This window comes from Lynx rufus, unplaced genomic scaffold (assembly GCF_022079265.1).
Source record: "Lynx rufus isolate CCGP_SWC_20201006 ecotype Redwood Valley unplaced genomic scaffold, mLynRuf1.p SCAF_18, whole genome shotgun sequence".
In the NCBI taxonomy this organism is placed as follows: domain Eukaryota; kingdom Metazoa; phylum Chordata; class Mammalia; order Carnivora; family Felidae; genus Lynx; species Lynx rufus.
Genome location: NW_025814832.1, coordinates 30,531,046 through 30,542,852, shown reverse-complemented (window position 1 = coordinate 30,542,852; position 11,807 = coordinate 30,531,046). Strand labels below are relative to the sequence as shown.

Sequence of the window (11,807 nt, the reverse complement as noted above, 5' to 3'; positions counted from 1 at the left end):
CCCTCCCCCCACCCAGCCTCTGCTTCGGATTGGTGGAAACTGGCCCCAGCTGTTGCCCAGGCAACCACTTAAGCCAGAGAGCTGCGGCCTGGGGCTATTGTGCTGCCCGCGGGCCCCCGAGGGGGACAGATCCGGCACCCTCCCCCACATCTTCTACCACCCAGCGGCGCTGGTCCTTTCTCTCCTGGGAGGTTTTAGGCTCTCCAGAGGGCAGGCAAGGGGCTCCAGGACCTCTGGCAGCTGCTGGCCCAGAGGGTCCCAGTCCCCTCCCCCAATCCCCAGGCACAGTCTCCGTCCTGGCCCAGAATGCGCTTGGCAGCATCTTGGCTAAAGTGCCATGGTGAGCGGGCTGCAAAGAAGGCCCCGGAAGAGAAGAGGGAAGAGCTGCTTGGGCCCCCGTCCCTCCCCCTCTTCCATTTTGGGGTGGGCTAGGTCTTCAGAGAGGAGAGCAAGGGTCTCGAATAGGGGCCCGTGGGGTAACTCGTATCACTTTCGTGTTCCTTGTCGAAGCCTGTTCCCTGCATGCTCTGGGAATGGTGATGGGCCTTTCGAGAGGCCCCCTGGGGACTGGGACCATCATCCTCCAGGATCAAGGTGAGCTAAGGTGGCAGGGCTGGGCACAGCAGAAGCACCCTGGGCTGCGCACCACTGTACGGGAGGCCCTCTGTCCAGAGCAGGGCCGGCCCTCGGCAGACAGCCCACCCCCGGCCCAACTGGCACAAAGCTGAGCATAGGGACTGGAGATGCTGAGGTGGCCACCTGTCTGCCCTGTCACTTCCTTTAATTCACCTTCCCCGAGCGCCTCGGTCTCTAGGCTCATCTCTTGGAAGGCTTCTTTTACCAGCTTCTAACTTCCAAATGTAATTTTTCCCTTCCCAGAGTTCCAAGGAGACACACGGCAGACCCGTGCGTAGGAGAAACTGAGGCAGAGAGCTGGGTGGGTTGGTGCACAGGAGCGCTCTTCTAAATCCAAAGGAACAGGGAGCGGAGGGTGGGGCCTAGAACTCAAGGGCAGTGGGTGTGTCCGTGTGTCCTGTGGAGGCCTCACCTTTCCGGGAACCGGGTGGGGCCCGGCCCAGCTCTTCCGGGGAGGGACTCCTTCAGGGTTGATGAACTGAAGTGGGGGGGCTCCAGATAGATCCAGCTCAGTTTCCCCCAAGGCTGAGTCCTTGACTGGGGGTGGAGCCTGCCCTCGCTCGCGGTCTGGATCCCAGGCACCAGCTCTGTGCATGGATTTCTGCTCCCGGCTGGCACAGCACAGAGACTCCTACAGCCCCACCCCCTCTCCAGCGCCGCAGAGAGAGCAAGAATTGGGTCTGGCACCTGCCTCGTCCGGGTTGGCAGAGATGGAACCATCCAGCCCAGCGGAAACCCCTCCCGGCTGCCCTGACCTTCACGCCTGGCTCCCCTCATCTAGATCCACCAACCCTTGGCTGCCTGCCTGCCCTTCCCATGGACTGTACCACCTCCCCGGCCCGGCCCGGCAAGACAGATCCTCAGTGCGACGGGGTTCTGGGCCTCTGAGACCATCCCTGCTTCCACGGGCAATGCTTTTCGGCAGGAATGTTATTGGTGATAAGGAGATGAGGGTAAGAGAACCCACTACTCAGAAAACCAGCTTTCCATAAACACGTTTCTTAACTGCAGACTCACCGAGGCTGCATCTGTCTTTCTGGAAGCATAGCCCACGTTCGTGGGAATCTCCCATGCTCTACTTAGAAGCCAGGACACCTGTATTTTCTAACCATGCTGGGTAATTGTCACGCACACCCCTAAGCTAAGATTTATCTCCCAGAGTTAGACGGATGCCATTTTAAGGGTACAGGGATCGCGAGGCCCCAGATTACCAAGAACACTCAGAAAAGTCACCTCCGACCCACCCCCGACCTCTGAGAGGCCCCACCTCCTACAATTACTGACTTCATTGCCCCTAAACCTCCTTGAATGATTTAGAAACTGGCTTTCCAGGGGCACCTGGGTGGCTCAGTCAATTAAGGGTCTGAGTTCAGCTCAGGTCATGATCGCACAGTTCATGGGTTCAAGCCCCAACGTCAGGTTCTGTGCTGACAGCTCGGAGCCTGGAGCCTGCTTGGGATTCTGTGTCTCCCTCTCTCTATGCCCCTCCCCCCCTCCCCCCCCCCCCCCCGGTCACACTCTGTCTCTGTCTCTCTCAGAAAATAAATAAACATTTAAAAATTTTTAAAGGAAGGAAGGAAGATGAAAGAAAGAAAGAGAGAGAGAGAGAAAGAAAGAAAGAAAGGAACTGACTTTCCAGAAACAGCCATTCTCTGTCCTCAGTTTCTTAGTCTGACACTTGCTGGGCCGTGTGCATGCGTGTGTATGTGTGGTGTGTGTGCATACACATGCACGCATGTGCGTAGCGTGTGAGATCTGGGAGCAGGAGAGAGAAAGGAGGGCATTTGCCCTGCACAGCTATCGAGATAGAGGATCTGAGACACTCCACTTTCTTTCCATGGGGTTTCTGTGAATCTGGAAACTCCTTAATGTCTTGAGAGCAAGTGTGATGAGCTCACGGGCTACAACAATTCCCAGACAAGTGCTACTTCCTGCCCGAGACAAAAAGTGTTTATAACCTAAGTGACTTGTCTGAGATCTCACGGTCAGCCAGGATGCCAATGCCACTCTTCTGCTTGATTTTTCCTCCCATGACCCTATGATGTCTTTTCTGGGAAGCTGTTTCAGACAGAAATGATACCTGTTGGGTAAGGAATCTCTAGGGCTGTAAAAGCAACCGAAAATTCTTGCAAGCTTGGGGCAGGATGATTTTTCTGAATCTGCAGAGTGGGTGATCAGACACTGACTGGATGCGGGTAATACCCAACCCCGGAGCGATGAGCCCCCAGACCCAACTCTACCTACAGTGCAGACTCCTTTCCATCTATGACATCTCCCTTCCGGAGCCAGGATGCCTTTAAACACTTAGACTGGGGAGCAGGGGATCATGAGTATAGGTTCCAGAACCCCCCCCCCCAGTGTACTCAGAGGGGCACACTAATAATAAACAAGAAGGAATCTTTCCCTAAAGCTACTGAAAGCTTCCCGGAAGCCAGGCGCTCCCGTCATGGTGGCAGATTGTTTTCCTGCCCCCAGCACGTGCTACCTCGCCGTTCCCCTGAACTGCAATGCCCTTCCCTGTCTGAGTGCTCTGTCTGAACCACATCCCCCTCTCCGCAAAGTCTGAGCTCACAGTGGCCTCTTGTGCCCCAGCGCCATTTCTTCTCGGTGAGGGGAGTGACAGGTGAACAGCTCTGGGGGAGGAACAAACCTGAGTTCGAATTCCACCGGCCACCTTGTGGCTCTGTGGTCCTAGCCTAGTTGCCTAATGTCTCTGAGCCTCGGGCCCCTCTTGTGTCAAACGGAGGTCACCAGAGTTAGCCTGTGGGGCTGCCATGAGGGTGAAAAGTGTAGGAACAAGAGTAAGGGCTCAGGGGCGCCCGGGGGGGCTCAGCCAGTTGAGCGGCTGACTTCAGCTCAGGTCATGGGCTCGCGGTTCGTGAGTTCGAGCCCCGCTTCAGGCTCCGTGCTGACAGCTCAGAGCCTGGAGCCTGCTTCCGATTCTGTATCTCCCTCTCTCTCTCTCTCTGCCCCTCCCCTACTTGCGCTCTGTCTCTTTCTCAAAAATAAGCAAACATTAAAAAAAATAAATGAAAGGCCCTCACACATGTTGGTCTTTGGTCTTTTCAACTTGACTGTAAGCAGCTCCTTGTTCACCCATAGCCTCGTGGGGCAGGGAGGTGGTGGCTTGGGGAACTATCTGTGCTTCTGGCATTCTCTGGAGCTAGGGGCTGGGACACGGCCTCGGGACCTGAGTGGGCAGCACATGCTCTGGTCCTGCTTTGCCCCCCAGAGATCCCGGCGGAAGCCAGTGGACTCTCTGGAGGCCTGCAGGGTCAGGACACGGCCACCAGGGGGCAGCAAGTCCCCTGTGATAGCCCAGGGTGGATGTGAAGGTAGAAGTGGGGACAAGGGTCCAGGTGGCGTCTCAGCTCCAGATGTGGGGAGCCCAGAAGCCAGCACCGCTGCATTCCCGGAGGCGGGCAGGGGAGGTGATCCCAGGCTGGGCCTCAGCTCCCCTCTCTGTCGATGCACACGTTTGTCCCTGGTGCCCACCCGGGGCTGCACTGGTCACTACCCGAAGGGGGTGGCGGGGGGGGGGGAGCCCGTGGGCACAGATTCCAGCCTCTCCAGAGCGCTCGCCGCACCTGCTGGTGTTTGTTTGCCAGTGACTGATATTCCTGGGGCGGGGGTGGGGCGGGATGATCTGTTTCACCGAGGCTGGAAAAACAACAGCTTGTGGGGGCCACTGGGTCTGGGTTTCCCTGAGTGGCCACTGTCATCACTGCACACGGCTTCCTGCCATCCTTCCAGGCCAGCGGCCCCCAGACAGCCTCTTCCTCGTCCCACTGCCTGCTGTCGCTGCTGGACTGACCCCTTCAAACGGGGCCCATAAGGCCCCTCTCCAGATCTGGGCCCTGCCCATGTGGCCTCACCCCTTCCTGCCCTGTAGCAGTCCCCCCAACCCTGAAGATGGAATCCTTCCTTCTGCCCTGAAATCCTTACCGCCCCCCTCCCCCGGCCCCAGAGTGCCATGGACCATGAGTCACCCTATCTAGAGCCCCAATCCGGCCCCCTCCTCAAGGCCTCCCTCCCAGCCTGACCCCTTCCCTGCCTGCACCCTGGGGGTTCCCAGTTTGCTCTCAGAGGCATCCACTGTATAGACTCATTCCCTCCCCCGCCCCCAGAGCCTCAGCCCCACCCTTTCCTTCCTCCTCCTCCCTCCTCCCACCACCGACCTCTCTGTATTGACCAGCTAGGTCTCAGTGCCGCAGGAAGAATCGTGGGACAAACCACCCCTTGGAGAGCTGGCGATGCCGGAAGCTGCGGGGATCCCCCCGCCAAAATCCACGAGGTGACATAGGACTCAGGACCCAGGAGCATGACGCTTGAGGGGCGAGAGGCAGGTAAAGTATCCAGAACAGGCCGGGAAGGGAGAGGACAGTGGCCGGCAGGTGAAGAACAGGTGAGGAATCTAGAAGCTTGAAGCTGATCCCGAACGAGCTGAGTGCGGTAGGCGGGGAAACTAGGTTTAGCTGCAGGGGAGGGGTAATGGGAGGAGAGGCAGGGGTTGTGGGGGGGGGGGATCCACTGGAGGGGTGCCTCCATAGGAAATCAAAAGCTGGACCGTGAAACCTAAAGACCTACAGTGTGGGCTGAGGGGAGCAAGGACCAGACTATGTGGTCACCTTACTCCCTCTGGACTCAGTTTCCCCATCTGGAAACTAGGGCCGCCCCAGCTCCAATAGTGCCAGCCTATGATGGGGGCTGCTCCTTCCAGTAATGTCACTCCTTGGTGGTGGGAGGGGTGTGGCTGCTGAGTCACCATCAATGAGAATCACCCAGGGTGCTCACTAGAATTACAGCTGCCTGAGCCCCACTCCCGATCCCCTGGCTCAGACCCCCAGCATCAAGGCCCTGGAACATGTATTTTCAAAAGGTGCCCCACCCCCACCCTTCTGTGCCGCACAGCCTGTTCCTGGGCCCTGCCTTCCAGGCAGAAAATGCACCTTGAGACATGCAATCGAGAAACAGCATCCATGGGAGCAAGAAACGCCATGGAGGACTTCTTCCCTCTAATGGGGGAGCCAGGCCACCAAGGGGTGGGGTGGGATGGGCCTGGCAACTGGGATTGCCATTTGGCTGGGCCTAGCTGGGGGCGTCTGCACAGAGTAGGGGTGAATAAAGATCTCAGGGTCAGGGTCAGGCTGCAGAGAGAAATCTAAGGCTCTAACTTCATCCTTCCACCCTCCCTAGCTGGCCAGCCTCAAGCCACCCTGGGGCCCCCGGCCAATGGCAGTGGGCCAAGCCAGGAGTTGGAAGGCCATTGGCCAGAAATCCCGGAGAGGTCCCCATGTGTGGCTGGTGTCATCCCTGTCATCTACTACAGCATCCTGCTGGGCCTGGGGCTGCCTGGTGAGTGGGAAGCTGGGGCCTGGAAGTTGGGGGTGGGCAGAAATGGGGGTCCTCCTTCGATGAGTACCCATCCTCTGTGCTGACCCCTGAGACCCAGGATCATAGACTCTCAGGATACCCTTTGACTTTATACGGTGATCTGGCTCATTGGGGAGCAAAGCACAGTGGGGACTAAAAAATGAAGGGCCAGGATTTGGGGTGCTTAATGGCTAAAGCCAAGGTTTCACCAGAAGGGACAGTCTTTTCTCTACCCAGGAGTGGGCACTGCTGTAGGATGACTAAGTTCATGTAGGACTGCCCTCAACTCAGTCAAAAGCTTCCCGTGCCTTCCACCGCTTCTGAGAGCAGCAAAGCGGGGGGGGGGGGGGGGGGGCAGGTAGGGAAGTGGATGTAAGAAAGAACAGGAGGTCTCCACCTTGGGGAATTACCCACCCCTGCCCGTGTGGAAGGCAGAGGCCTTGCCCTGGGGTGAAGTCAATGGCCCGTGGTATATGGATGGATAGGGCAGGACTGATCTGGTTAGCCTCTCTGATAAAGTGAGGTTTTACTTTGTTTTGTTTTTAGTTTATGTATTTTGAGAGAGACCTAGAGCACAAGCACAGGAGGGACAGAAAGAGAGAGGGAGAGAGAGAATCCCAGGCAGACTCTGCTATCAGCACACAGCCCGATGTGGGGCTCGAACTCATGAACGATGAGATCATGACCCGAGCCAAGATCAAGGGTCGGACACTTAACCGACTGAGCCACCCAGGTGCCCTAAAGTGAGTTTTAAGAAGGACTGGAAAGAGGAAAAAGGAAGTCTGGACAAGCAGGCAGGTGGAGAGGGAGATAATAACACCTTGGAAACATGGTCTGAGTAGCCCTTCTAACACCTCTGTCCTCTGCCCCCTGTGACCTCTGTCGCCATCAGTCAACCTCCTGACCACAGTGGCCTTGGCCCGGCTGGCCGCCAGGACCAGGAAGCCCTCCTACTACTACCTTCTGGCGCTCACAGTCTCGGATATCGTCACCCAGGTGGTCATCGTGTTCGTGGGTTTCCTCCTGCAGGGCGCCGTGCTGGCCCGGGAGGTTCCCCGGGCTGTGGTGCGCACGGCCAACATCCTGGAGTTTGCTGCCAACCATGCCTCTGTCTGGATTGCTGTCCTGCTCACCGTCGACCGGTACAGCGCCCTGTGCCATCCCCTGCACCACCGGGCCGCCTCATCCCCAGGCCGGACCCGCCGAGCCATCGTCGCTGTCCTCGGTGCTGCCCTCCTGACCGGAATCCCCTTCTACTGGTGGCTGGATGTGTGGAGGGACGCGGACCCCCCCAGCATGATGGATGAGGCCCTCAAGTGGGCTCACTGTCTCATCGTCTACTTCATCCCATGTGGCGTTTTCCTGGTCACCAACTCGGCCATCGTCTGCCGGCTGCGGAGGAGGAGCCAGAGTGGGCTGCGGCCCCGGGTGGGCAAGGGTACAGCTATCCTCCTGGGTGTCACCACGCTCTTCACCCTCCTTTGGGCACCCCGGATCTTTGTCATGCTCTACCACCTGTATGTGGCCCCTGTCCACCGGGACTGGAGGGTCCACCTGGCCTTGGACGTGGCCAACATGGCGGCCATGCTCAACACAGCAGTCAACTTCAGCCTCTACTGCTTTGTCAGCAAGACTTTCCGGGCCACCATCCGAGAGGTCATCCATGATGCCCACCTGCCCTGCATCCTGGGGTCACAGCCAGAGGGCATGGTGGTGGAACCTGTGCTAAAGCCCCTGGGAATTCCCAAAGGGGCAGAATTGTAGAGGAGGGGCCCAGCCAGGGTGCTCGGGTGTGGCTCAGGGCCAGATATACTGCTGCCTTTGTGGTGTGACCACAAAACTGTGACACCCTACTTTGCAACTAGGGGTCGGGGAAAGGCTCCTTCCTGTGAGGGCGGCTCCCCGGGTGCAGGGGGGTACAATTTTTCCAGCTCTCCCATTAGCTTCACCAGCAACTCCCACTTCTTGGGACAAGGAGAGGGCTCTGCCAGGCACAGGCTGATAGTGTCAGCTGCCTTGGCATTCCTTTGTAAGGGACATTTCACCTGGCACGTTATGAAGGCTAGATTGACATTGATTGGATGAGTGAATGAAAGGCAAGATGGATGGATGGATGGATGGATGGACGGATGGACAGACAGGTATGAATGGTTTCCAGCCACCACCACCCCCACCCCTCTCCCCCAGAGCCTATATCTCCCTCCCCGAGTCAATCACTTCTCTGGCTTCCAGTGGCCAGGGTGGAAGGAAGTTATCTGCAGGATTCCAGCATATTCTGGCTGGGGGAACCAAACGTTTTGCTTGGGAAAGGGGATGATCTTAAAGCAGATTAGATGTCCCAGCCCTGGGGCGACAGAACCCCTTGAGTCTCAAGCATCCTGGTTGGATTCCACTTAACTCCCTGCCCTGGAGCCAGAATAGGTTCAGGGGCCCAGAATAGCCTAGGGTTTTCATTGTTGCTGATGAGAAAGGAAGTGCCCTCTCAGCCCAGGGGCAGGGGGATGGGAAGGGAGGACCTAACCCATTCCACTTGGAGGAAGGCCTCTTTCTCCATTATGGGGAGGGAGGAGATGGCCCAGCGGATTGGGTCCCTGGGGCTCTGCCCGCCCCTCCCAGCCTCTCCTGGGCTCTGGGAAAGGCAGCTGGGAGAGATTAGCAGATGCACCTCCCACCTGCTCCAGGCTTTGGGTAAACACATTAGCGGCTGCTTTCTGCTTTCTCGTCAGTCTGGCTGAGCTGACCTTTCCCCTGAATGGGAGGTCCAGCCTGGGGCCCGCCAGCACTCAACCCCTTAGTGGCGTGGCCGAGGCGAAAGAGCCAGAAATGCATGCCATCAGTGCAGAATAAATGCTCAACTTTCCCTCTTTCCTCTTCTCCCCAGAACCAGTGTCCAGGAGGGGACTCTCAGCCACACCCAAAGGGGAAAAAGGCAGGCTCTTCAGCTCTTATCCCTAATTCTAAACTTTATCCGTAATTCTATTTTTTTAAGTTTATTTATCTACTTTTGAGAGAGAGAGAGAGAGAGAGCACACACGGGGCAGGGGCAGAGAGAGAGGGAGACACAGAATCCGAAGCAGGCTCCAGGCTCTGAGCTGTCAACACAGAGCCGGACGTGGGGCTCGAACTCACGAACCGCGAGATCATGACCTGAGCCGAAGTTGGACGCTCCACCAGCCGAGCCCCCCAGGCGCCCCAGACACATTTGGTGGCAAAACCTGACCTGACCTGACGCAGGGTGATGGCGTGTTGATGCCGGGGTTCCCTGCAGACTCTCTGGGGGTGTGGTTACACCCAACACAGAGGACAGGCCATGCGTGATCTTTCTCTGTTCTGAAAAGTTCTGAATTCTGGTCCCTCTGAATTCTGACACCTCTGGTCCCACGAGAGATGAGTGGTCCTTCAGAGAGATGAGTGGGGACCCACAAGCTCCACCACTGCTGGCACAGCACGGTCCGGGCTGCTCCTGGGTGCCCACGGGGCACCGAGGGCTCCCCCGCAAGCGCACAGACTGGGGCCTCCTGTCTTGCTTAAGGAGGGGGGTGCAAGTGCAGGTACCTCAGGGAAGAGCCGGTTCTGAAGGACGAGACAATGCCTCCCCAGCCCACTGGAGAGGTCACGTCTGCCCTACAGAACGAGGCACTGGGGGGAAAGGTGGCTTTTTGATGCATGGGGAGGCTCTGTGCAGGCAGGTGGAGCTTTGCACAGGTGGGGACTTGGAGCCACCAGAACCGGGGTGTTAATATATTGTTTTTAATGTTCATTTATTTTTTTTTTTGAGAGAGAGAGAGAGAGAACATGAGCAAGGGAGGGGCCAAGAGAGAGAGACACAGAATTCGAAGCAGGCTCCAGGCTCCGAGCTGTCAGCACAGAGCCCGATGCGGGGCTTGAACCCACGGGCTGTGAGATTATGACCTGAGCCGAAGTCGGACGCTGAACCGACTGAGCCACCCAGGCGCCCCACCAGGGTGTTAATACTCACACGACCCCAGGTGGACCCACAGGGAGGGGGGCAACATCAGTTTTTCCGAATGGCCCCTGAGTGGTAACCATCTTATAGACTGAGGAAGCGGGAGCCCAGGGAGGTTAAAGGATGCGGCTCAGGGCCCTCGGCTGGTGACGAGAGCGGCTGCGGGTTCCTGGTCCTGTTCCTGCTCCTCCCGGGTGCAGCAGATTAGGAGAAGGGCAGCGTCGGGGATGCTTTGCATCACATAACTTCTTGGTCCCGGACTTACCAGATTTGGGACCCGCTGTCATATTTTCCGAATAAGATGTATTAGACAACAGTCCCTTTTAACCACGTTTGTAACCTTTAACAAAACCCAGAGCCCTTCGCCGAAATGTAAATGGAAGTATTATTACGCAGCTTCCTTTGTGCATCTTTATTATCAACTCTCACCGGCTCCTGGCAGGAGAACAAGACGGCAGTGGTGCGGTGCCCGCCCTTCTCTTCTTCGCCAACCCGGCCGCGGAAATACCTTCGTCTCCCGGAGTCAGGAGAGCACATGTGCTGTGGCCCAGGTTTCCTGGGTCCCCTTTGTCGCTTCTGTGGCCAACGAAGCTTCCCGTCCTGTCTCCAAGGGCTCAGATGCTTGCACAGCCTTCCAGCGTAGCCCACCATTCCCTGCTACCTGCACTCGCTCGCCGGGTTCTCCCACCTGGGTGTCAGCACCCGGGACTCCCCGGCACGCTCGCTCCCCCAGCCCCTGCGCTGCCTCTGCGGATTCATTTCCCGCACCCTGGAGCTTTCCCCTTGAGGGGTTCGACTGCCCTTTCCCCTTTTTCCTTTCATCCAAAAAAGGAGACCCGCTGGTTGGGTAGATGGGGCGCACGGCTGTCCCCGTCCTCCCGGGGTGGGGATTGGGAGCAAGGAGAGAGGCTTCTTGGAGGACCTGCTGTTTTCGGCAACCAGGCTGGGGAGGGGCCCCCCCAGAGAGCAAGACTTACTGAATTAAGCCTTGAGCCCTTTGGTCGGCCAGGTTGTAGACGTGCCGGCAGGAACAAGGGATGGTCTGGGACACGGGAGTCTTGGGGGCGGGGGCTTTCCCCAGGCCTGCCTCCGTTGTCAATGGTGAAGCTAGAGTTCCGGGGAGGAACATTTGCCTGTCGTTACGGACTTAGACAGCAGGGGGCGCTGCAGGACCGGCTGGATGGAAACCCTCAGGCAGGGCTTGAAGTCAGATTTATAGGAAGAGCCAAGATACTGCAAGCAAAGCGCGCCTGCCTTGGGGCCCAGAGCCAGCAAGGAGTGGCGGGGTGGGAGGGACCAGCTGTTCCCCTTGTCACTCTCCTCCACCCTGAAGCCACGCCAGCTGCCACGCTGGGGTTGGTTAGCCCAGGCAGCCCACGGGTCACTGTAGTTTTCTCAGATCATTCTGGAGGCTGGGATGGCTTCCTGTGCGTGGCACCGTGTGAAGGGCCCTTTCATTGGCCTCCTCCCTCCACCCTCCATGGCAGGGTCCAGCCAGCCCCTCCCGCTGGCCTCAGATTCAGCAGAACTGCCTTCTCCGCTGGGGGGAAGGGGGTGGGGCAGGGAGAGCTTGTCTGAGTTCAGAGCCCCAGGGCCTTGATCAGTGCCTCTGGGGTCCCACCCACCCCACCCTAGTCCAGTTCCACCTGGACCCACCCCCTGGCCAGTGGGTCCTGGCTGGTGGCAGCCCCTTGGGCATCCAAGGGAGTTTGAGCCTTGGCAGTGGCCCCACATGACAAGGATGGAGGGAAAGGGGCCGGGGAGGTGAGGAGGGAAGGAGACTGCCAAACCCCCGCCATGAGTCATGAGCAGAGGTGGGACCCGGGGTGGT

General features: G+C 58.1%; 1 protein-coding gene across 1 annotated transcript; it reads left to right on the top strand.

The window, feature by feature from the left end:
• The first annotated feature begins 1,547 nt into the window (after nt 1–1,547).
• On the top strand, nt 1,548–8,104 carry GPR142 (G protein-coupled receptor 142). Its single transcript, XM_047080434.1, is given in 4 exon segments — nt 1,548–1,589; nt 4,832–4,982; nt 5,833–5,991; nt 6,902–8,104. Coding segments are annotated over 4 exon segments (1,224 nt in total). The 3' UTR covers nt 7,774–8,104.
• The last annotated feature ends 3,703 nt before the right edge of the window (nt 8,105–11,807 follow it).